This window comes from Haliotis asinina, chromosome 7 (assembly GCF_037392515.1).
Source record: "Haliotis asinina isolate JCU_RB_2024 chromosome 7, JCU_Hal_asi_v2, whole genome shotgun sequence".
Classification (NCBI taxonomy): Eukaryota; Metazoa; Mollusca; class Gastropoda; order Lepetellida; family Haliotidae; genus Haliotis; species Haliotis asinina.
Window position 1 is genome coordinate 30,167,969 of NC_090286.1, and position 27,638 is coordinate 30,195,606.

Below are 27,638 nucleotides of genomic sequence, written 5' to 3' on the forward strand. Positions count from 1 at the left end.
ACATAGATGTAAGTATTTCGTAATGCTTATTAAAGGAGTAGGAATAGTTCATAAGAATATACGATATTCCCGCAAACCGGAAGGGAATCCCTGTTGAAAATAATTTGGCGGGAGTTTCTTCGTGCATGGAAGTTAGGTATGGAAATCATTAAAACAAGACAGCGGCGAACAGGCGGCATTAAATCAGAAGTCAAACAAAAATATGCACACCCACTTCAGTTTTACTCAGTGCCACCAGAGGAGACGATTTCTCTGCAAGAATTTGAAGAGTTTGCTGTCGAGCGCTTAAAAGGTGAGACTGTCACAACACTGTCAACAATATGGAAAGAATCAGCTTATTGCCCTGTCTGTGCACGATGATTTCTTGACCGCTACGTCTTACATCCAAAGTTATTCGGAATAAACTGGTTCTCGTTAACTAGGAGGTAAAAACTAGCAATCATTCTGACGCACTTTTTTCAAAGACCTTCATGTACATAATTCGGTAATAAAAAGCCTCAAAGAACTCCCTCAATAACATAACTAGCATCCAGCAAGCAAACATTTCTGGGTATTTTTTCAATTTGTTTTCAATGTAAATAGCTTCTCCTGCATATGAATACTGACATAAACCTAGTGAATCTGTCATTAAACTAGCAAGTCCACACCATTTTTAGATCAACGGTTCAAATTTTTAAAACTATTTTTCCAAGGTTTGTTGATACATCAGCATTGCAACAAACTTTACCTGATTAAATTCTGTCCATCCGTTCTTGATCAACAAGGTGATCAAGTCAACTACTGTCAACTCTGCGAAATGTCCACATTTCAATTTTTGTGAAAAAAACGTCACACCTATTTATTTCAAGTACCAAAATGTTTCATCAGGAATTATACGTCTTCTTTGAACATCCTAGAACTTCGAATCAACATATGTTTCAGGTCTGCAGAAGAAGAAAGAAACGGTTCATTAAACATCATGACTGATGTACAATGTCAATGTTGGCAAAATCAGTATCTTAACACTAAATTATTGAAACAGATTCAAGTTAGAGAGTCAAGATTATGAAGTGCTACCTTTGTTTTGCATCAATTAAGATGAACTTAAGATTGTAACATGTTTTCATATATTCTAATCTTAAACCTGTATCACCAGTGTTGAAGATTCAATTTAGACAGTGCTTTTAAAGACAGTGCTGAAGATACCATGTTTCAAACCTGAAGCAAATCTGATCCTGAATTATATCAGTGTATGTTGCGCATATGTTGTGATGCTGTAATGTGCAAAAAATACTTACTCTCTACCCAAATCTACATCATGTGTTTATGTAAGTGCTATGACATCTACAAATGAATAATGCTGAATTCTGCTTAAATTAAAAGATCAGTAAAATATTGTCAGTTTTCAAATATTACTATTATTAGCCACAATTTTGTGTTCTATGGCTGTCACTTCTGGATACAGACAGAAAATACATGTAAATCTGAAAATAACATACATATTGCACAAGGTATTTGAAACATAAATAATGCTTTCCTACCTGTTTAATAATCAAAGTACACACATTTGAACACTTTAAAACATATTAAGCATGTTAAATAAAATTACTCAATGAATGAGTTAATGACACGATCATTGTTAGCTGGATTCACACATGGAGTTGTCTGCCCCTGGCAATACACCCCTCCCTGACACAAATCTATCTGAAATGTGCATCCCTGGTTACATTAAGTTAAAATTTGTTTTATAATGGAGAGGATTGATGTGTGCTTATGATAAAAATAATCTAAAGTGTGCCATCGATTGATAAAACAAATTTCAATGTTCAGCAATATTTTAAAGGGTTGGAAAACTATGAAAGAACAGAGCAGACCAACCTTTTTCGCCAATGGCGCCAATTCGGGAATATCTTCTGAAGGGACCAGTTGTTGTTTTTCACCCAAATACATCATGGAAAAAGCCAGAACGCGTAAAACAAGGACCCCCAAAATTGGACCAGGTTTTCATGAGTACTACAGAGTTACGTCCCTTGGCAACTCACTTAGTGTGGACTTGCTAATTAAACTCCACATAGATTTGTTGTAATCAAGAGACAAAGTTGATTTGTGTATGCAGATGAGGTCAATTTTGTTGTTACGCCAAAAGGTACGCCAAGTAAGGTAACAGTTTTCCATCAAAACTCTTCACCATAGATATGTGCAAACCTGGCTAGAGTGCAGTTTACCATGCGCAGGACCCGGGACTGCTGAGCGCTCGCTAATGAGCGCGCTATAGTGATAGCGCGATGTAGAGCTACTGAACTGTCTCACTTTACTGCACTGATGTATACTTAGGGTTAGGGCCCCCCTTCTAGATCCTTAGGGTTAGGGACCCCCCCTTCTAGATCCTTAGGGTTAGGGACCCCCTTCTAGATCCTTAGGGTTAGGGACCCCCCTTCTAGATCCTTAGGGTTAGGGACCCCCTTCTAGATCCTTAGGGTTAGGGCCCCCCCCTTCTAGATCCTTAGGGTTAGTGAGTAAAGGTTAGGGTTGGCTTACCTTAGATGCGATTATATCCATATATCCATCCACGAATCGAAAGTCAAACGATAAACGTCATCATATATCATAGCTTCGCTGGATTGGCTGCACAACATCTTGAAAACAATGCCTAGGTGTGGCTTCTCGCTTTGATGAATGGGTAGGCGGGGCCTAGCTCTGTGCATGCACAGTAAATGAAAACAAACTATTATAGCTATGCGCAGAGCTAGTGGGGTAATGACCCGTTAAACGAGCACTAACTAACTGTAATCGCACCGGTGGTCCCGAGGTAGCGTGTCCGCTAATTAGACTAATTAGCGCCAGTTGGAATCCCACGACCCCTGCTGAGAGCGTTCGAGCCCCGCCAGCACAACCAAAAAAAATCGGAAAAAGCGTGCCCGGTAAAGTGCACTACTCCCGCAAACCTTCCTAAACAACTTCCCTTCTTGCAAAATACTTTAATTTCATTGGTCAATAGCCTGTTAACTATTCTTATGTTACACCTCCCAGAAGGGAGGCAACTAGAAAGAATATTACATACAGCCACAGGAACAGCCAAATGCTCTGCCGAGAATCTATATCAATTGTATGACAATATAAAATGACATGGAGTGCCCGGAGTATGAAAACTGTTTGTTCACCTGTTTCAGAGTTCACTATATGTACACATGCATCTTTTAGTTTTACGGACTTTCACTGCTTTATGTAAAGTATTTCATGCATTAAATTAAACCACAGCCTTCTGGACTTTCTGGACTAATGTCTGTACAGCTTTGGACCAATGCAATCTATTTGGAAAAATGATGCCGAGGTAACAATAGGAAGTTGATACGTTGATCTGCCACCATTTTGTAAAACCAATATTTCTGTCTTATCTAAATTGACTCTTAAAACGTCTCTTTTCTTTTATAATTCGAGAACAGAGTCTGCCAAAATACATAAATCATCGGCATAGAGAAGTATGAAGAACTCTAATAATCATCATGCATAAAGAGATGCTGCTTTATGAACTATGAAAATACTTAGAGAGGACTTAAAATGCATTGTTGTCTAACACCCCTGGAACAGTTGAACTAATCAATTACATTGCTTCTTGATATTTTGACAGAGGCCACGTTTTTTTATTTTTGAGTGCATGGAGAAAAAACTTCACCATGAATATCATTTGAATAAAGGCCCTACCACAAAAGATCCCTGTTAACAGAATCAAACGCCTCTTGGAAATTGGCAACTAGACAATGCAACCTTCCTTTTGATTTAGATAAGTACTTCTGTACTGGAGACTGAAGAGTAAACACGTCGTCAACCGTAGAATACCCCTTCCAAAAGCCAGCTTGACACTCTGGGACTTATCACACAAGTCTTATTCAAAACATGAGTAAACACCTTGCACAAATGTCCATGAGTGAAATACCTCGATAGCTGTTGACATTATGAAGGCTTCCTTTCTTGTGGAGTGGAAAGATAATACTTCTGGACCACTGGTCTGGAAAATTACCACTTTTGAATATATTAATTGAAAACAGTAAGGAGATAAGGAAGCAAGATATTTTTACCACACTTTAACATTTCGGGTAGGATACCATTAGGTACCAAACCTCGTCATTAAAACTGCTCAATTCAACCTTTATTTACCTTAAATCGACCTTTTTGACAACAATGCTCAAGTTTCATCCGCAAACGAAATTTCAACCAATCAGAGCAGCGCGTCTCCGTGACGTAATAGTAGGTATAGATATGAGGGCCCATGCAGAATTCATCTACATTTCAGGGGGTAAACTATTTCGTTTACAGGTTTGTACAAACCTGAAATCATGACAATTGTTGTGAAAACTGAAAGCTCTATGTTTTCACAATCTGATATCATTTAGTTTTGTTTTCATAGATTTTGTCAAAGGCACTTGGTGTCGCTAGGTTGTAATCCATGTTAGGTGGTATAAACCTACACGTTATTTGTCATCATTCACTTGATGCTTAGTTAATGAATTTATAACAGGTAAAATTAGTGGTAACGCCACTTAGATTACCCGACCAAGGTACCCATTTGGCATTTATTGTGTCTGGATCGATCAAAGGATTAACTGATAACACACTGATTGATTAATTACTTTTATGCGGATTTCAGTGGGGATATGTCAGAAGGTAGTGTTTATGTATGTACATTTACTCACCTATACTGAATACACTCTGTCGTGTATGTGTTTTACAACACCCTTCTTTCAAAGGATTAACTGCCAATACATTGATTGATTGCTCATTATTGGCTCACTAAATTACATTTTTAAAAGAATGATGCACATTATGCAGGTAGGTGCCAGTTATGCTATCTTGGGTGACCAATGAGACTATACAGCAATCTGAAAAACCTGAAACGATACATCACATTTTCGTATATTAGACTGTTAAAAGACACATTACTTAGGAAAAGTGCAGATGAATTATATATTACTCGTTTATGTGGATATTGATGGATACATTCATCGAACAAGGTAATAGCCTGACATTGCTCCTGTAACTTTTTAATTTTAATATTTTCATTTTGTTTTTATTAAGTTGTTGTAGCTTTCAACAGAGTCATTGTTTTCGTCGTGAAGTGTAATGATACAGACGACATACACTAGGGCGTGCATGCGAATTATGATTAATATAGGCAAACAATAAAATGTCTACATATTACATTCCTGTCATACATTCGCAGATCGCTTGTTTTTATTAAGTTCCAAAGTGCATACAAGTATGTTTACAAAGTAATTAGGATTATGAAACCAAACACAAAGACATATATTGACAAGTGTCTAGTAAGAGCCTGGCATTGCTCCTCTAACTTCCATTTGTTTTAATTTTAATATTTGCATTTTGTTTTTATCAAGTTGTCGTAGCTTTCAACAGAATCATTGTTTTCGTTGTGACGTACCCTAGGGCGAATTATGATTCATATAGGCAAACTATGAAATGTCTAGTTATTACATTCCTGTTATACATTCGTAGATCGCTTTTTTTTTTGTTTAGTTTCAAAATGTATACAAGCATGATTATAAAGTGATAAGGATTATGAGACCAAATATAAAGACGTATTTTGACAAGTGTCTGCATACTGGTGAGTGAATGTTTACAAATCAAGTAAATTTAGCAAGTGTAGAAATTTATTGCGCAGTATTTTCACTTCGACCCCGACCTCGCTTATGTTACGTTACAAGTTGTGTCATGCAAACTCCTTTTGGTCTTGATTCAAATACATTATAACTACTAGTGAAAAGTAGTTTTGATTTTCTAACTTGATGAAAACAAACCATAATCTCATTAAATCAAATGGACTTTAGTCAGTGACTTCACGATTTTCAAAAATGGCGGCGCCCTGTCTGAGAATGAAGGCTGTTTAAGTTTGTTTTCACCAACTTACAAATCAAAAATTACTTTTCACTGGTAGTAAAATATGTATTTTATTGATGGACATTAGGATTTTAAATGACATTGCTTATAACATAACAATTTCACCCTTGGAGTCGAGGCGATTTTACTTACGATAATATTGGTTCTTCGACCACAACCTCGCGTCCGAGGAAGAAAGCGTTATATTCATGCAAAATCCTTTTGGTCAGCAATGTGTAGTAAGCAGTCTTGATGTTATAAAGTCGATGAAACTTGAACTCCATTTTCTATCCTTGAAGCGTGGTAGGGGGCGAACAATCTGATTTAGTATATACCACAGGCTTTCACAATGCTCGCTTTGCACACACAAAGAACCAATTTAAACACAAACTACAGGGTCTGGTGGAAATCTGTGCATAGCGACACCATCACCCAACCCCAAGGAGCAATTCATGGCAACACAACAATTCGGCATGTCTTTGGTGACGTCGAGAAATCAGCAAAATGAGGAGTTTCCTACACATTTTCTATACAACTAACTGAAAATCGTTCCTTTTATGACGCCACTGCAGGGCTGTGGTGACAGAATTACGTCTGTGGTTTCGTTTGCAGGCGAGAGAGAAGCAGATGGCTTTTTAGCAACTTTTAAGCACTTGGTATTAATTAACCACAATTTTTTTTAAAAAGAATGGTGTTTCGTTTATGACTAACCAGAAATCTTTCATATGCAGTGGTAAAAAGAGTACCAAAAATTGAGTTTAGTCATTCTTTAAGACCTCATCTACCATGAAAAAATCACTGTTGAACAAACTATTGATATCTTAGTCATTACAAGCATTACAATTCACAGCTTCTGCGTGTGTGTATGCGTGTGTGCATGTGTGCGTGTGCGTAAGTTTTCTACTGCAATATTTAACGTGATGTCAAAAGCTTTTCTGTTTGGTGTGAAAGTGTGTGGATGATGTATGGCATTCATTTCCTTTTTTTCCTATCTTTATTCATTTATTTAACACCAGTCTGCAAATGTACCCTGTCCAGGAATATAAAAAAGCCCCAAACAAACAAAACAAACAAAAAAAACCCCTTAAAACAATTTTTCCAAGAAACAAGGATATTTTTTGTCAAAAATCCAATAGATAGCTGTTAAAATATGATCCAAATGGAACCTAGAACATTGTATAATTTTGGTGGAAATCTGGCCAAATCATTTTTCGACAAAGTTGGATTTCTTTTTCAATCTATCTTTATTCACAAACGATTCATCCCTCATGATGGCCATCTGACAGCAAGTCCCAGAAATAAAGATACAGCATTTACAAGTATTTTAGTGGAAAAAAATCAAATACAGTCGTGCCTTGTTTATCCGAACCTCAGATATCCAGAAAACTTGCTTTCTGAACGAAAATTCCTGTGTGTGTGTTACGAATGCGCAGTCAGTAGGTTGGTGGAGCTTAAAACAGTATGCCTGCCCGGAGTATGAGGTTATGAGCAGTAGTCTAATCTTGGTTGTGTACATAAACAAGTAAATAATCTACTCGTTACATAAAAAAATGATTGCAATAAGCAAACTCTTTCACAGAAAAAACTCAATGTCTGTTTTATTGACACCTATGCCCGTCTTCTAATGACAATATGAAATGCATAGCTTCAATTACTGACCATTTTGCAATTTGAAATCGGGCTTATAAGCCATAAACAAAGAGCTGGCTAAATGGTATCAGCAAATGAACCAGTGGCGAATGACAAGGAATTGTTACACATGAGTGTTCATCCACTGGCCCTGACTGGGTTCGGTATTGTGGCTGCTTCATTTTAAGGGAGGTAAAGCCACGTACAAAATATTACACTTTCCATTTGCAATTGCATGTATACAGCTTATAATTTTGTTTCACTGCTGTACCTGTTCTCAACATAAGCGTGTGCAGACAGTAAGACCCTTTGGTTTACTTTTGTGTTTACAATGTCGATAAACATCATGTGTTGGCCAATTTCCTAGTGTTATTGAGTATTCGAAGCACGGGAATGTTTCATTTGAAACCTCCGGTGTCAAATACTCAATAACACTCGGAAATTGGCCAACACATGATGTTTATCTCCTAAATCATGACTTATAAAATTTTTATCTTGTAAACCAGGAATGTAGTCAGTGTCAGGATAGTCATTGAAGTCTCCTGCCAACAAAACTGTAGCATCTGGAAAGTCATACAGCAGTTCTAATAGGCAGTGTTCGAAATAATCAATACCTCTAAGGGTACGGGTGTCAGTTGCAGTAGATCTACCATCAGGGTGAATGTATGCAAATCCTGCAAAAATAACACTCAGAGTTTGAAATAAATACAAATCCAAAATCAGAAATATACAATCGCTGTCTGAGATGTTTACATACTTCACAAAGTTTGCAGATAGTTTCCACATTAACACCTGACAGTGTTAAGGGTTGAATACCTTGAATAAACATCTCCACTGTCCAAGTAAACATTGATTAATGAATCAAGGTATTGTCAAAATGAGACAACAGTGGTTATAGTGATGAGAACAGTGGACCAGAAAGAGAACTTGTCAAAACTAGGCTATATTGATGCTTGTCCAGTCATGTAACCTTATACATTTGTTAATCCCCCTCTTCAATGTAATAGGGCTGATGGGGTTGCCTAGTACTGAAGCATTTGTGTATCATGTTGAAGACCCTGATTCAAATCCCTACATAGTACATTGCTACAACGTGTGAAGCCCGTTTCTGGTGTTCCCGACAATGATTTTGCTGGAATACTGCTAAAAACTTTTGAAATCTAAACTCACTCACTCAATTTATCATTAAATAATGCATCCTTATTCAGTTTTATATTTGTGTTCATAGCTACTGTTATTTTACCAGTAGAAATATACACATAATAGTCAGAACCAAATTTCCTTATTTCTCCTGGTTGTCTGCACTTCAGCAACCCATGCATGCCACAACTTTGCTTGTTGTACGAGGTGTCGAACAGCATCTTGTGTTCAGACTTACATAATTGGTTGACATGTCATCGGTTTCCAATTGTGCCTATTGATGCTTAAGCTGTTGATCATTGTATTGTCTGGTCCAGACTTGATTATATATAGACCGCTACGATATAACTGGCATATTGCTGAGTGCGACATAAAACTAAACTCACTCACTCACTCACTCACTCACTCACTCACTCACTCACTCACTCACTCGTCACATACATACATCAATACATCTTTCCTGTTTCAGTTCTGAAGGCTGTTGAGACTGCCTCTGTACGTCATGTTCGAGGGTCAGCTGAATATATTGCGTATTTGGAGAAGGAGATCAAGAACACCAAGTTCAAGTCACTATTGAAAGTAAAAAGCTTTCTAGTTAAGACCTCTAAAAGTTGAAACCCTGGGATGACTGGGGCTGGAATTTGTTTTCTGTAATGTCATGTTAATCAGGCTCCTATATGTTCTTGATGCATGTTGTCTCAGGACTCCAGATAAGGGCCATATCGGCGCATGTATGGAAAAACAATCTGCATGATACAGTAGGAAAAAAATCAGGAAACGTAGCAGATACACACCAGAGCAATGGTCTTAGAATCATTTACGGATGTATTTATCTGGAAAAGTATTGCTTTTTTGTTTATTGACCTGTTTACACAAAAGTAGCAATGTTGTGCATATATGAAACGAAACACAAGATTACTTACACGCCATTAAATTCCATTCTGTACTCCTACAGTACTGTTATATCGAAAAAATAAGGCGTAGGTCCTCCTCATGTTGTAAAATTATTTGGAGCCCTGTGTCTTATCTCAGCTGTGTAAATGGATGCTCATGATGTCGATCACTGGATTGAATGGTGTAGACGCTGTTATTTACAGATCATTGTCACGTAGCTAGAACATTTCTTATTGTGACTTTTAAACATCAGTATTTATGAACAAAGCAAATGAATGTGTCATGAGTTTCTCTGACTTATTCCTGTAATCATGTGCCACTTTCCACAAGGTATCTTATGGTGGTGAGCTGAAGCAGGATGAAACAGAGGCTCGAAGGCTGGACCACATCTCTCACTTCATCTTGAGGCTGGCATATTGCAGATCGTAAGTTCAAAAGAAACATACCTTAGATTGAAGTTCAAACATCTTAATATGTTGCTCTTTTTCAAAATGGTTTTATTGACATCGTAAAAGCTAACCAAATAATATATATTTCTTGCATGACAGATCAGTAAATTTGTACTTTTCCTAAACTGTTGGTACAGAGTCAATTTTGTGGTTTGAATTTGTTTTAGAGAGGATTTGAGACGATGGTTTCTGCAGCAGGAGTTGGACCTCTTCCGTTTCCGATTCCAGCGAGAGACTAAAGATTCTCGTCTTTCTTTCCTGAAGATCAACAATCTTGGCTACAAACCAGTAAGTGCTAACCAAAATCTGTTGATGTTACATGTCACTTTGGGATAGCCATTTCAAGTGATCCACTATCTTCACATTGTGGGAGGAGATGAGTGTAATAAGCATGACTAAGGATAGCTATGAAATACCAATTTTATTCAGAAAATTACATTTAAAACAAGTTTCACATGTAAAATAGGGACAAGAAACTTCCATCCTGTGGCTGTGACAATTGAGCCCATTGCGTTTTCTGCTTGTACTAGAGTGTGGCTATTTTGTATCAATGGGCAGACGCAGTGATCACCTCCCTTTCCCTTTTCTGTCAAAGGAGATTAAAAAGTTATTGATCATGTCAATTTTTCTTTCTTTTAATGTATTGGCAAGCAGCAAAGTCTTAAAATCCTTGGGAAAGTTTTGTCATGATCTGATTTGAAGTTGATTAACAACTTTGGGTAGAAAGAAAATGTATAGAGTTTCCAGACATTTTGACAGCAGCATGATTGTAGATCTACACATGTAGGATTTGATGACATGTGGCAGCCATGTCACCAAGATAACAAACCTGACCACCCAACACCATTAATTTCCTCTTACATCAAGCATGGGTGACTGAAGATGTGGCAGCAAGAGTTGTATACTCCCCAGGAGTTGAGATTGAAATACGATGTGCTGTTGAGATTGACATCCAGTGATCAAGGGAAAAATATTGCAACGCCTTGAGCATGCACTAGTGCGTGGATATGTGCGCTATATAAATATCCTATGTCTGTCTGTCTGTCTGTCTGTCTGTCTGTCTGTCTAATGCTGATTGTCATTGATCATTAAAGTTTCGTGATAGATAATGTTTGCTGTTACCCAAAGTTCTGATTCTTCTGTATTTGTGATGAAATGTAGGCATCACATGCGGTAGTGGCAGTTTACAATGCTTACAAATGTTGCCACCCACTTGCTGTGTCTGTGATCTCAGAGGATCACCTAATTTCATGCTGAAGAGTTAGTGCATAAGCAACATGCCTACCAAAAGTCTGGTCCACAAACAGTGCTTAAAGTCTCTGAGCAGTGATTATTGTATAAACAAGTGAAGGCTGTCAGCTGGCTGAGAACACTAAGGTCTTGTAGAGGACTTCTGTTGAAAAAATTCAAATGGATTCTACCAAAAGGAGTAAAAAGTTATTTAGTTATAAAAAAACCCACGATAAACCTTGAACTATCCTAGCTGGTTATATTATTGTGTAGGTTTTAAATAAATCACTGGAAGATCGTGGGGAAAGGTGTGCACAGCTGATTGCTGTTTCTGGCTCTGTACATAAGACAGATAATCTTGATCCACAGTGCCCAGGAAAAACAAACTAGAACTGAAAACTTCAAATATCTTGCCTAGTCTAGTAAAGTTAATTGCAAATTTGACGTCTTTACTGACACAGTCATCGTCATGTTTGTTCATGAGAAGCAATATAATGTCGTTTTCTTACCCCCGAAAAAAAGTTTGATGAAAGGCAAACCTGTAGTTAAGCCAAGTCCATTTTGCAGCCTGCCCTTTTGTGGTCCTCAAAATTCAGTTTATCTGCATTAATGTATGTTAAATGTCTTTCCATTGACTCAGCTCTGCTACATATGTGATGAAATATTAGTAAGTTAGACTCAGTTTATTTCTCATATCTTTTTGATAAGTTAATCCATTTGTCAACAGATTCCTGATGAAGAAAAGAAAGATGTGTTGCCAAACCTCTTGGCTTGTGACACGCCTGCCCGAGTAGAGGTCAACGAGTATTATAAGGTATGTATTCATTTTAGGATTAATAGCACAGCAGATTTGCTGAAACATGGCTTTCATACCACGTCTTAAGCCAGATTAGAAGAGTTACTGTTTGCTTCTCTCTCCCGTTACCTTAGATATAGCAGAAACATTCTGTATTATGTTCCCCAAGAATATTAAATATCTCACCTGAACGCATCCCACTACCATGCATCTGCGCCAGCTTCTCATGTGACTGCCAGTGACTGTAAATTTCTCCATTTTTGCATTGTGGAACGTCCAGAGAAAACATTCTGTTTTTTAAAGTCGAGCAGTCTTAGTCAAATTTAAAAATTATTCAAGAAGAAATACACCTTGGGTTATCAGTGTAGGTCGAATCATAGAATGGTTATCCCCAGGCATATAATGTGAGAGTACATAGTAAAAGCTTTGTCTGCATATCTGTCTGTCTCTGAGTCCATCTGTTCATGTGGCCATTTGTAATCATTTTGTTTCAAGAGCAAAACTCAAAACACTTTCAACAAAACTTGGCAGATATATCAAACAGATCCAGAAGTGCTGACTTTTACTGTTGGTGAATTGTGGGCATTTCCTTGGAAACGAGTTGCCCTTAGTCTCAAAAAGTGTTGTTGGTTGTTGAATTTTCTTTGCAGAGCACAACTCGAACATTTTTCATGCACACTGACACATTATCCATGGACTGAAGTAGTGACTTTTCCTGCTAAGGAATTTCAAGAGAATGAATTTGTTTCCTGTTTCCATGGCAACAACTTTGACTGAATTTGACGGTATCTCTAAAACTAATGGATATTCTTACAAGAAACTATTTTCATTCAAAGACCTGGTAGTCAACTGGTGCCTTCTGCTTCTCGGGTTTTAAAGAATATATGTTTTGTCCTTTTCCAGCAAGTTTGCTGTTGACTCTTCACAGTGTTGTGTTTGTCAAGACTTTATCCTGAAAGAGTATTAGGTATTCATTTATGAAACTGTGCACAAAAAGCATCTGTTCTCTTTTGCTGTTAGGTCTTCTAAAGTTTGTATTTTTTCTTTTAACTTTAACATTGGTGGGTACATGACATAGAAGTATAAAGTTACAATCCAAATTTCATGTTACTGTTTTGATAGCTCAGTAACCGTTCTTGTATACACACAGACAGATTAGACAGAAATTCTCTTCCAAGTTGCACAGTCATATGAAACTGTCAGTTGATTTGTTCTTCCAAATTTGTGGGGTTAGGGGAATTTGTCACGTTCTGATGATCACAACATCTTCAGCAATGACGGAGCTTGTATTAGACCTGGGCTTTATCACAAGAGTTGTATCATCATGTAAGGATGATGCAGGGATTTACAGGAAGCGAATTCCTGTGTAGAATTCAATAGCAATAAGCTATTACTGAGTTTAGGTTATGGCATCGTTTTCAATTTGATTGCAATGTGATGATCTTGATGCACAATACAATGACGATAACTGAATTGCAACAGTATTACAACATGATAATAAATTAAGTGTCTGTGACCCACATTTTGTAGTCTAGGACCACTTAAAATTAGGATTAGTGTCCAAGAGGCGACAGCGTGCATTTCTTGTCATGGATGTCGACACTCAGATACACTGCTCGAGGTCAATCCCAGAGACATGCTTCCTCCTTAGTTGCAGGCATATTTGACTGGGAGAAACAGCAAGCTGAAAAATCCTGCCTGTTTTGAAAATAAGTGTTTTAGATAAAGCTGATGAAATGTTCTTGAACATGTGCTTTGGTCTGTCCCAGGTTCATTTCACTGAAGCTCTGGATTTGGTGCGGGGAAAGAGAGTCTACTTGGAGCGAGGCTTTGCATTTGTTGCCCAGGATGATCTGGTCTCCATTCTGCTGTCTGTCTACAGGACCAGACTGTCACATGCTCTTGCTGTAAGTTCGATATGGGTTAGAAATGATCTTTGTAACCCATGCAGTAATGGGGTTTGGTGGTCAGGCTTGTTGACTTGGTTAACATATGCCCATGAATCACAGTTGTGTAGATTGATGCTCAGTGACGTTCATCCATGGATTGTCTAGTCCTGTTTACAGACCGTTGCCATATAGCTGGAATATTGTTGAGTGTGTCATGACAATAAACTCACTCAACCACTTTTGCAGTTCTGAAAGGTTCTGATTGATGAATGTGGGGCATACGATTGTTAGTGGTTCTTTAACACTAAGCTCTCTGTTGTATTTGCTTATTTAACTTATTGGTGAGGCTTGTCACTGTATAGCTGGAACTTTGCAGAGTGCCTGAAAACTGAAAACAGATGGTATTTACTGGATCATTATGGGGCGATGAATAGCCTGGTGGTTTAAGCATTCACTCATCCTGCCTAAGATCTGGGTTCAATTCTATACATGGGTATGAGGCGTAAAGTCCATTGCTTTTGTTCCCATTGTGATGTTGCTGGAATATTGCTAAAAGAGGATTGCTGGATCATTACACATCAGGTGACATGTCGAGCCTTGCCACATCTGGAGGAGGACGACCGTCTGTTGCCGATGTTGTGTGGTCTGAGCAAGCGCTACCTGGGCCAAGACTACAACAGCAAGAAATCGACTGTAGGACAGATTACAGCTGACATGATTGATTTGGTGAGTGTGTACATAAGATAACCCAAACTGATAAACTTTTCAGAGTGTTTGTACCCATAAAATGTACTCCACATTCCAGTGACGGACTTAATCCAAGTTATGGCATCATCGATGTTACTATACAGGGGATAAAAAATCCCATCCCCCGACGCCTGCAACAAGTCAGTTTTTAATTTAGTGCAATGAAATTGTGGCATCTGACTTATCCATGGGCTACTAGATAATTTCCACTTACGGTTTAAAAGTGCAAATAAACTTAAATTCAATTCCTTATCTGCTCAGAGTGTAGCAATGAAATTTAGCTATCTTTCTTTGCTTTCTGGCACTTTTCCCTAAATATTCCAGTAAATATTAACATTAAATATTTATTTATTCTTTCATAATTTTATCATGCTGATTATGTCATGAAAGTTACGGCAAGTGGAAATTTAGTCACGACAAGTCAGGACATTCTGAAAGTCACGTGCCCTGCGGCGAACGTTTTTTTTTTTTGAAAGAATTTCAAATCCCAGTGCTGTGTATCTACTTTAAATGGTGAAATTAATTGCCTCCAAATTTATGCGAGCAGGGATTTATAAAGGATTCAAAATCAAATGAACATGATGGACAAATCTGTCAATTTAACCCTTGAAGAGCTGGGTTAGATTTGGTCTTCAGTGACCCATGCCACAAAAGGCGTTTATGCTTGTCATAAGAGGCGACTTTTGGGATCAGGTAGTCAGGCTCGCTGACTTGGTTGACACGTGTCATCTGTTCACAATTGCATAGATCGATGTTCATGTTGTTGATCACTAGATTGTGTGGTTTTAATTGATTGTTGGAATATTGCTGTGTACAATTTTCCATCACACACCGGAGTAGTACTACCATTGAAATTAAAGGCTTATGAGCAAATGGAAGGCAGTCATTTTAAAATTCTTTATCTACAGTATGTTGGAGACTAAATGATACCGATAAATTGCAGTCTTAACACAAAGACTAATAGGCTAATATGTTTTGGTGTTAGATTGGAATTCTTTGCTAAAACTTTTTCTCAAGTGGACCATAGTTTTCAGTGATGGCTGGTAAGCTGAATAATGTTATCACAAACTCAACTTCAGCTGCTTGACATGATTTCACTTGCATTCAGTCCAAAGCATGGAACTTAAAATAAGGCATAGAAGATCCCATTTATGTCCTGAAGCTTATGATGTCAGTCATTCAGTTCTCTGTACTGTAAGGTTCTTTTTTTATGTCTCCATGGGGTTTATAGTCTATTCACTTTGAGCAATAAAGTCTAGCAAGACAAGAACCAACTTTGTATTCCATTGTGTTACAGAAGTAAGCAAATCAGTTCACAAAGTGTTGTGTTTTCTTCTTGTTCGTACAGCAAGACCCATATACAGCTGCTTGGTGGTCTTCCTGTCAAGCACTGGTTTCATATTACAATGCCAGTGTACTGCACTTTAATACGTCAACCTTACGTTTGTATCAAAGTGAAACTTTGGTCCCATCATACGCTTTCTTTCAACCTACTTGCACCAGGTGCAACCTAAGATTTAAACCTAGTTGCACCAGCCAAATTCCAGTGTGATAACATGTCAGATGTTTTGGTGTATTATGAGATATTTCCTTGTTGTAGAAACCATAGCAACACAGAGACACAGTTTATCCCTGTTTTCAAGATCTGTCATAGCTGAAACATGTCTATAAATAACAGTGTTGCAATGCCACAGCTATTCAAAGCTTAGAAGAAAATTGGCTGACACGCCTACAGTATTGAATTCAATTATATTGAATTGAATTGAATTGTTATAATGTTAGATTTAGTGTTCATATATTTCTCAAAAACTGACTAATAATTAGGATGTACAGTGTAATATTGGGTTGCACCTCTGCAAGAAAGAAAGCACTGAAATTTAAATTGAGCAATGATTATTACTGATTGTCTCGGACTTCGAACAGCTAACAGCATTTGGATGGGTCCCTTCAACTTCAACACTTCAGAGTGACAGTATTGCTGAAATGCTGCCAATGTGACTTAAAAATTAAACTTGCTCAACACTACAGCATTTTGTGGAATGTCAGCTGTAAACCAAAAGTCACTGTGCCCTCTAATCTGATTGGTTAAAGAACATAATTGAATGGCATTTGATTTCTGATATTGCAAGACTATGCGCTGCCTATTCTCGCGCAGAAATATAGCATATGTGTTATTGTGTTGTCAGAATTGGTGACGTCATTCAAATCATCATGTCACGTAGAGTCAGAATGATGTCACAAATGAGCAGTTCCAGATGCTACGATGGGAACCAGCTGAAATGGCCGGTTGATGACTCTTCGCTGCTGAACCCTTACTTGATGTAAATAGGTGCAGACAGTAAAACCCATGTGGGCCTTTTGGTTTACTTTTGTGTTTACAGTGTCAACAAACATCATGAGTTGGCCATTTTGGCGTGTTATTGAGTATTTGAAGTACAGGAATATTTAATTTGTAATCTCCTGGTGACGCCATCGGTTCCAAATGAATTCCCATGCTTAAAATACTCAATAACACGCCAAATTGGTCAACACATGATGTTTATCTCCAAGAGACAAATTCCTGTCAAATAAAAGGAATAGAAATTGATTGATTTTCCATGTTCCTGTGCTACTGAACGGTGCTTCATTTTGCAAAATGTCAGAAACATAAATTCCTGTCAAATAAACCATCAGAGGTTCGCATCCCAGCATAAAAGAGTAGGAACTGATTGTGTCTGCTTGTTCCTTGTGCAGCTGTCGCGGACGTCCTTCCCTCCATGTATGCAGCAGCTCCATCAGAGTCTCCGCAGCAACCACCACCTGAAGCATGGCGGCAGGATGCAATATGGACTCTTCCTCAAGGGAATCGGTCTGTCTCTGGAAGAGGCCATGAAGTTCTGGCGAGCTGAGTTTGTGAAGGGAATGGATCCTGACAAGGTGGGTTGTTTCAGTTGAGAATATCTCTGGCGAACATTAGTTGGAATCCCAGAACTGTCATGACTTTGTTTCTTGGTTTGCCTGTGCCGTACTGTTACAGCCTGGCTATTGAAAGTGGTATTAAACCTCACTCTGACAGCTGAGGTTGGGAGGGACTGTAGCCTTGTGGTGAAAGTGTCCATTTGTCACAACAAAGTCCTGGGTTTGATTCCCCACACAGGGAATGTGTGAACTGTGAAGCCCATCCCTGCTGTCACAGATAATGAATATTGCCAAAGCAGCGTAAAACCTAACTCACTAACTCACATGCTTTGGTTGTTTAGTGTTAATAGTGGAATGTTACGGAAGGGCACTTTCATATTTTCATATTTCTCGGGTCATCACATGATATGTATTTCCCTGCACCAACAACAACAATGGCCAAAAAGTAAAAAGATTTTTCAAATTTACCCCAGACCAATTTTATTTCCTGTTTTCCTGCTTGCCGAATTTTTCCAAGGATAAAAAAAAATAAAAATAATTTTACCTGTTCAAAAAATAAAATCATAAAGTTTTTATTGGCAAAAGATGTAAACTTTCAAGAATTATGTTTTTTAGATTGTTTTTGCCCCATATACACTTCATAAACTGCCCAAAGTAAAATACTTTGAGCATATAGAAGGAATATTACTTGACTGATGATTTTATTATTTTTTTTTTCCCTCCTGCTTAGGTTTTCTGTAAAGCAAGAAATAGAATTGGTCTGGCCTGAAAAGAATATAAAAGTCATTTACATGACAACTACTTACCTTGATGCAAAAACTCCTTGAGCAGTCTAACAGTGTTGGATGATTAAACATGAAGGTAGTGGGATAGCCTAGAGCTTCAAGCGTTTCAGGCTGAAGACCCAGGTTGTATTCCCCTCTCTGGTACAATGTGTGAAGCCCATTTCTGGTGTCCCCATCCCCTATTTTGATATTAATGGAATAAAGCTTGAAGCATAAAGTGGTGTAAAAGTAAACTCACTAAAAATACCGAGGAAATAAAGAAAAGCACTTTATCTAAGTGTTAATAGTTTTTTAGATCTCAGCCATTTCAATCTTAATGCAAAGAAGGCAGAGAAACCTGGAAAAGAATAACGGAACATTTTTGTGTTGTGTCTCTTATTTGAAACCATTAGTTTGTTTATATAAAATCTCTGTCTGTGATGTGATTTTACATGCATAAAAACATATTGCTGTTAAACATAACAGGAACATGTACACACAGTGTTCTATCACCTACTTTTTGGTAACAGTAAGCCCAAGCAAACATTTAAAGATATGTAAGGGCATCGGGGTAGCTTAGTGGTTAAAGCATTTGCTCATCATTTGGGTGTGATTCCCCTCATAGGTCAATAAATGAAGCCCATTTCTGGCGACTTCGGTCATGATATTGCTGGAATACTGCTAAAAGTGGAGTAAAACAGTACTCACTCACTCACTCACTCACTCACTCACTCACTCACTCACTCACTCACTCACTCACTCACTCACTCACTCACTCAGTAACATTGGATTTAGTGATGATTGTCAAGCATGAGTATCTTAAACCTACTTCCCAACTTCTAAGATGCCTCTGGGATGGCTTTGTAGTCAAGGTGTGGGTTCGATTCCTGTAACATGTGGGTTCGATTCCTGACCAGGATACAATGTTTGATGCCTATTTCTGGTGTCCCTTGCCATGATATTGCTGGATTAACGCTAAAAGTGTCAAAAAACCTCACTCAATCACTAAAATGCCTCTCAAAGAAGAAGAAATAAGGGTTTGTTCCACAAATATTTACATGTATGTGTGCTTCAAGATTAGTTAACACTTTTCATGAAGTAGTTGGGGTAGTGGGGTAGCAAAGTCTAGCTAATGACCTGAGTTCAATTCCCCACATGGGTACAATGTCTGAAGCCCATTTCTGGTGTCTCCTGGTGTGATATTGCCAGAATATTGCTATAGGTGGGATAAACCAGTACTCACTCACTCACTCACTCACTCACTCACTCACTCACTCACTCACTCACTCACTCACTCACTCACTCACTCACTCACTCACTCTCAAAAGGAAGTTCATAGGTGCAGGTTTTAACACAGTTAAATAAGTCCATGAGGTAAAAATATTGTGCAATAACAAGTAACTTGTTTATGATCAGTTTGACAAGCAATACTCCTACAACATCCGCCACAACTATGGCAAGGAAGGAAAGCGAGCTGACTACACCCCATACAGCTGCATGAAGATCATCATGTCGAACAACCCTGGACAAGGTGACTCCCACGGTGAGACACAGATAAGTCACTAGGCTGAGTTTTGTTTGTGTCAGTGTGGAATGTACTAAGTAAATGGGTTAAGTGCTCAATTGCAATGAGTTTGCCCCTTACTGAATTTGGTAGAAGTGTCCTTTTTTTTCTTGAGCAGAACTGTAGAACTGTACCTAACTTGGCATGTGGATAGGTCTGGCCTGTTACATTTAACGGACTATACTCTGGTGTTCTGGTTTCTTTTGGTATTTTTGTAATTCTGAAAAAAATACTTTCAATACTCTCCTTCCACTATGCCAAGACACTTGACATTAACATTACTAGTAGACATATTCATGAAGAGTATTTTGCCATTGTGGGAGATATTGATGGCTTTGTCTTCTTGTAAAGTTTGAGTGTGTTAACGATAGACAATTTGATGGGTGCATGCATAGGTTTTAAATCTTTGATTTGTGACATTTATTGCATATATATTTTTAGACTTTTAGTCATATATGGACATGACACACAAATGATATTTCATGGAATGGAAATTGAGCTCTAATTCCATTCCTGATCTTTCAGTAAATTCAAGAAAAAAATGTAAGGTGTGAAATAAACCAATGAGAGAAGTTGTTATTCACCTATGTATGAGACTAATCGTGTTTCAATACATAGAAGAAGGGGTGGTGGGTTAGCCCAGTGGTTGAAGTGTTCACCTGTCACGCCGAAGGCCCAGGTTTGATTCCCTTTATAGGTGCCATGTGTAGAGCCCGTTGATGGAGTTCCCTGCTGTGGTATTGCTGGAATAGTGCTTCAGTGACAGATCTGGGAATGTCAGTGTTAAAGGGATAAAGGATTGATGGACTTGAAGTCTGTGTAAGGAGTCTGAACAAGGTGGGGTAGGCTAGTGGTTTGCTCAACTCGCCGTAGACCTTGTTTTGATTCCCCACATAGGCACAATGTGTGAAGACCATTTCTGTTGTCCCTCACCATGATGTTTCTAGAATATTGCTTAAACTAAACTCACATACTGAACAGCATCCTTGATATCTCTGGGGTATACGTTCTGATGAGTCTCCACTATATCCTCGATGCGTCTACGGCTCGGCCTGATAAATTTATTATCTCCCTTTGCTGGCTCCACATTCTCACAGTAGCCAGTCAGCTAAGCTGCCGCTACAGCTGAGTGTGCCATTGTCTATAAAGATAGCGGTTGCTGCAGCATACTTTTGTTCACAGTGTTACTCAGGTTTTAGGGAAATTATACCAGCGAATTGATAGGTTCGAAACTTATATTAAATGTGCTCATGGACCCCTTCTATGTCTTTCAAAGAACCTATGCTTGGTTTCTGTTGCCATGTTTAATTGGTTAGATAATTTAAAAAGTGAAAGTGAGCAGTGATTGGTTCGCTCAGTTTACCAGTGTAGACACCTGACTGGATAAAAAGCCTGTCAAGGGAGGTAATAAGTTCATCGGGCTGAGCTGTAGATGCATCCAGAGTATAGTGGAAACTTATCGGAATGTATACCCTGGGGATATCGAGGATGACTGAACAGGGAATCAATACTAAATGTGGTGTGGCATAATAGTTGGCAACCTCTATCAAACCAGCATTAGTTCAGCCAAGTCCAGCCTAGTCCAGCCAGGTATGTTGTTGTAGAGGTGCATTGATCATGAGTGTAATGTAACCCCTCGACATCCCCATACTGCTCCAGCCTGTGCAGCAATATATAGTGGAAAGTTTTCTATTCTGATTTATCTCCCTCTAGGCTGTCCGTTCCGGCACTGTGATGCTGACTTGCTAAGACAGAAACTGCGAGCACAGAACATTTCGAAAGATGCTGTTGATGAGGTAATGTTGATTTGTGAATGTTGAAGAGACAGAGAAAAAGCTATTAGCTGCAAGGAATTAATGAATTGTTTTAAGAGAAATAAGTGCACAGGAATGTACTGATATAGAGATCATAACATAAAAGATGCCATTCTTTTTCAGAACAGGTCTTTGTTGGGGTACATGAATTAATTTTCTGTGACGGAAAATGTTGTAATAATGTTTTGATGAAATATTGTATGACTAAAAAAACCTGTTTTTTATATGGCCCCTCACCACATGACATTGCCTCCCTTACCACTCATGCATAGGTAGCCAGGTGCATCCCTTCCCCCAAAGCTTATTCAATCTGCTGTCACTGCTACGTGAACATTGTCCTCTCTATGTTTCCAGTTATTCATTTCTTGAGAAGTGTGACTTATTGTTGTAATTTATGCTTGTTTACATGCGAGGCTTATGTCAGTTGACTTTGCTGACATTGAGGATTTGCTTATGGTTCATGTTAATGGAAACTTGCCAGCCAAACACCATTGATGCGTTTAAGCCTTTCATTGCACATTTTCTCAATGTGTTATGTGTGGTAATTGTATAGTTTTATATCACAAGAGATGCATTTTTATGGGTGTCATTGTTGGCCGTTAGCATATTGCTTTGCTATCAGGGCTTCAAAAACATACGCCTCCAGGACAGGCACATGAAGTGCCTCTGCTGTCCAGAGGCACCAGGGTGTAACCCACATGTGTGCTAACTTTGTCTTGCTTTTACCCCAAGGTATGCAAGAGGTGTGTGGCCAATTTTCTATTCTTTATGAAATTTTGTGGGCGGGGGATGATCCCAAGGGTCATGAACCCCTTCAAAAAGCACAAAGACTAAAATGTCAAAGGGGTTACTACTACTACTACTGGGGCCCAGCAGCCTATTTGCAAGGGGTCTACCCTAATCCCGAAGTACGTCTGCGGGGCGTTGAAGTGGGGTTAACTCCCGGTGACGCCAGCTGGTATTCTTGGGGATCATGCACACTTCAGTATCGTACATATAGGAGAAAACACTCCTCCAAGGTTTTGCGACAAATTATTGTGACTCAGGCTGCATATTGTGTGTGATACGCAGCACTCCTCAACTTCAAAATATTGCTACTCAAAGAAGTTACCTACCTTGTTTTTCACAGGATTATATTGCTTGTCATGACTTATGTTTTTCCAGAAAAAAATATTGTATTAAAAGACCAAATGGTATTAAGTGTTAATCATCTTATCGTGACAAAAAGATCAAGTCTGCCTTTATTTTTCCAGGTAAAATATTTTAAGAGACCAACTGTTTTTAGTGATAATCTTCTTGTCATGACAAAAACATCAAATCTGCTTTTGTTTTTCCAGAATTTTGTTTTAAGAAATGCACTGTTTTAAACTGAATACATTTTCAACTCTTAGTGATCAACTGAACTAGTGAATGTTTTGAATTCATGCGTCAGTGTGGTTCGATTTACTGAATACACCACTGAATACACCACTGAATACACCAGTGAATCGTAAGAACCCAGTAAGTAAGCTGAGACAATGTGACATAACTGGGGTGGAGGGTTAGTCCAGTGGTTAAAATGTTCACTTGTTCACCTTGGTTCCATACCCTCATGGGTACAGTGTGTGAAGCCTATTTCTGGGGTCCCCTGTCATAAATATTATGCTAGAACTGGCATAATAATATGTTCTGTCACATGTCATGGCATAACTAGAATAAAGTTGAAAGTATTGGTAAACCTAAGAACTCACCTCCCCATTTGAAGAAATCTTGAAATCAATAAAGTCACAATTTTTAATAGAAAGGAGTGAAATAGTACGCTCTTGTCATAGTGTCAAGCATTTCAAGGTCTGTGGTTCGGTCCTTTTGAGTGTGGTGCTTGAGATATGATTATAATCCAGAAAATTAACAGCAAGAACCAAACCTTACATTGTTCAATAAGGCCAGACCAATTTTATTTCTTGTTTTATGGATTCGCATGCTGTTTTTTTTCCAGAATAAGAATGTAAATAAAAACTAATTTTCCTCGCTCAAAATTTGAAATCCTGATGTTTCTTTTGGCTAAAAATGTAATCTCACAAGAAAATACTTTTTAGGTTGTTTTTTACCCATATTCACTTCATAAGTTGAATAAAGTAAAATACTTGGAGTATCTAGAAGGAATATTACTTGGAAACTTTATTTTTTGCTGCCTGCCTTTAGGTTTTCAGAGGTCAATAAATCTGTAAAACAAGAAATAAAAGTGGTCTTGCCTAACATGGGAAAAAACAATTTTGATCTCTCTTATTCTGAATTAGAAAAAGCTGTCATTTTATGAAGATAGAAATGACAATACGAAAACCGATAATACTGTGGGTTTTTTTATTGTATATGGTATACCGAATTGAAACACTGCGGTTTTACTAATACAGCGATTTACCATTTTCACCCCTAATAATAGGTAGATTTATCATCCAAGAACATTGGACTTCCGGCATGTTGGATCTAGGAATATGGCAGACATACTGCATTTATGATATCCTATACAATTTTCTTTCTTTGTCTTCTTTCCAGATAGCAAAGTTTGCGAAGGAAGGCCACTATCAGTTGGCATGTGGGCGATACTTTGATGCATCTCATAACATTTCTGGAGACAATGTTGAAACCAGCATCAACCATCCAAACCAGTACTTTGAAGAGAGTCAAATTATACGCAAGGATGGGGGAAAGAAATTAAGTGAGTCTTCATGGTAAATTATTGAATTGTGATGCAGTAACCTTAAGCATATAGTATCTGAAACTCTTATTTTCTGAAAAAGAAATATATTCTAGTATTATGTCATTCTAATTACAGGTTTTGCTGTATAAATGTGAAATATTTATAATCCTAAGGTTATGCAACAGCCTTTTCACGTGTTGCTGGATTGTTTTTTTTAATGCGTGGGACAATTTGACTTGTCACCAATGAGGTTTTGTGCAATCTTGCTATTTTTACTGCGAAAGCAGGTTGATGTATGATTGTCTGGATAGGATAACAAGCTATAGAGTTGGAAATATCCTTGATGGGCGAAATAATAAATGACTATTGCTACAAATATGGTGTCATGGCAACAAGTTCCACCTAATTTGGTGTTAGCGTTCTTTTCCAGAGCAGATTGCCATATGCACACCAAAACATTGACATGTTGTAATTATAATTAGTAGACATGTATCACGATATCTTGGAATGATACAATTCGATGCGCATCACGATATGCTATCCTTAGTTATTTTCTTTAGAAACATATACTTTGACATCAAGTAACAGTGTAAATTTTGACATACCGATTGATTTCTAGTGACAGTTAACACTTTTGAGATCAACGATACGTATCATGATACAAAAAAAAAAGTATCGATATATTTATCATCCGATAAAGTATTGCGATTATCGATACTACGATATATCGTCACACCTCTAATGTTCATGCAGAGTATTTTACTGTTGCTGGGGATATTGATGACTTTGTCTTCTTGTTCATTTTCGCTCAAAGTCACTTGTCCAATATATAACAGTAATCGATTGATAAACACTTAACAAATATTGAGAGAGAGAGTGAGTGAGTGAGTTAGTTTAATGCCACTCTCCTCAATGTTACAGCTACATGGCAGTAGTTTGTTAATAATCAAGTCTGGACCAGACAATCCAGTGATCAATGGCATAGTTAACGATGATATATTCCTAGGAATGTTCCGAAACGTGAATGTATGATAAATTTGCTGTACGAAGTAGCTTAAATTTGTTGTTTATATCAAAGGAGTTGTTATGAATCCTACACATATATTATTTCAATGTTTCCAACTTAAAATGATTTTTCTCACGCTCTTCTTCTAATGGCCTTGCTACAGTAAAAGTTGTGAACAAACCTGACCTGTAACTATATTTTATTGGACACGGGCATTATGCAGTTGTAATTATAATCCCATTTATCAATAACTTCTTTCAGTGGCGTTTAGATGTTGGAGTGATGAACGAGGAGAGTTCTATGGATAGACAACTTTTTTAATATTAATATGAGCGACATTTCAATGTAGCTTCTAACCTCGTTATCAAGGAAATGATATACAAGAATGTCTTTGAAGGGCATTTAGAAGTGAAATACTTAAGAATGAAGATTTTTATGGATATGAACTTCTTCATTATGAGAACACAACGTTTCAGAGTTAATGCTTATTCATCCACCTGATAAAGGAGTAAGCATTAACTCCGAAACATTGTGTTCTCATAATAAAGAAGTTGATATCCATAAAAATCTTCATTCTTGTATATAAACCATTCAAAAGAAGTAGGGGATGTTCCTTTTCGCGAGCATACCACTAGCCAGTGCCAATGGATGTGAGGGAAAACTAATATATATCCATACAGATGATACGTTTCCAAAGGAATGGAATGAACTGTCACATTTCCCTTAATTTCTCTTCATCATATCTTTCCTCCTTGGCCTCATCATATGTATTTTATTAATCTTGTAAATCCAATACCCCTATACTTTTTTTGAGTGGTATAGATAGGTAGATAGATAGGCTAGGTTATAGATATATGTAGTAAGGTTTGAACTACACGTGATTGATTTCTGCTCAGTTAATGAAGTGGATGAACAAGGTTGAAGGATGTTTACACAAAAAGGCCATTTTTATATCAATTACCATGGTGATCTTTTGCAGACACACCTAATCCAGGGAAGGTAATCCGGGTCAGAGCTTCACAGAATTCTCAGTCGTTGAAAACTTCAAGTCAGCCAACAGACACACAGACTACAGATATGGATGAAATGGAGGACGACTTCCCCATGGAGGAATTAGACTCAATGCTTCAATAATCCTGCTGTTCGACATGGCTGCCATTAATGGAAGCACTCTACCTTCAATTGTTATTAGTGATTATTTATGGAATAAATGTTAACAATTTCATTCAGATCAGGCCTTAGTTCTTCCTACTTACTACTGTTGACGATGTTCCGTTACATCTCATGAGTGAGGGTGGTTTTAAGCCGCTAGTAACACCATTCCAGCAACATCACGGCGGGGCACACCAGAAATGGATCTTCACACATTGTACCCCACATGGGGAATTGAACCCAGGTCCACTGCTTGATGAGTGACGTCTTTAACCTGTAGGCTATCCTTCCACCCCCACTTTGCATAGCATGTGAGCAATGGGTGATCAGAATCTTTACTAGTGTTATGAAATGTACCAGGCTATAATAGCTCTGCGGATTTGTTTTTTCTCTGCACATGAAGAAAGTCTCGGTACTACATTCTACTATTTTTATCATCCAATCTCTGTCTTTCTCTCCACCCGCTCTTCTTTCTTACATATAGCTGGAATATGGATGTGTTTGGTGTAAAACTAAACTCACTCACTGCTATAATACAAAGACATTTGATATAGTCATAACAAGTTGCGTCATTCATGAAGTGTATTTTGCCATTGTGATGGATGTTGGCCCAGCAATATCTTTCAACAAAACTTGGCAGAAACATCAAACAGATTTTGATGTAGTGCCTTTTGCTATTTGCTGATTTTTGGCATTTTTATTTTTCGTGATTTCCATGGAAATGATCTGGGCTTAGGCCAAAAAAATTAAGTTGGACTTGACATATGTTTCAGATGATTTGTTTTTTCAACTTCAGTAAATGGTGTGAACAGTATGATTTGGGGTAGACAAGAGACAGTTGATCTATTTCCACTTGTTTTTTCACAAGTTTTTGTTTATCTTAAAAAACGTGTTAACAGTTAAGTCTTCATATCCATGAACAAACTGACATTGTTGTTGCCATGGTTTGAGTATTTTGCAGAATATGCATGTACATATCAAGAGTTTATATCTGACGTTCAAACTGGCTGTAACCATGGGAACTTGCGACAGAATAATTCGAAAATGGATTTAGTATTTGCTAAAGCTGTTTTGCAAACATTCCCACAAAGAAAACAGAATAGACATTTTACATACCACTT

The 27,638-nt window shown here is 37.8% G+C and overlaps 1 protein-coding gene across 1 annotated transcript; it reads left to right on the plus strand.

The window, feature by feature from the left end:
• The first annotated feature begins 100 nt into the window (after positions 1–100).
• Positions 101–26,594, plus strand: LOC137290440 (DNA primase large subunit-like). The gene is made up of 12 exons (XM_067821372.1): positions 101–292; positions 9,107–9,216; positions 9,862–9,956; positions 10,148–10,268; positions 11,938–12,024; positions 13,776–13,913; positions 14,478–14,621; positions 17,376–17,558; positions 19,721–19,847; positions 21,582–21,664; positions 24,215–24,377; positions 26,345–26,594. The coding sequence occupies exons 1-12, from the start codon at positions 139–141 to the stop codon at positions 26,497–26,499; spliced, it is 1,560 nt and encodes a 519-aa protein (XP_067677473.1). The 5' UTR covers positions 101–138; the 3' UTR covers positions 26,500–26,594.
• The last annotated feature ends 1,044 nt before the right edge of the window (positions 26,595–27,638 follow it).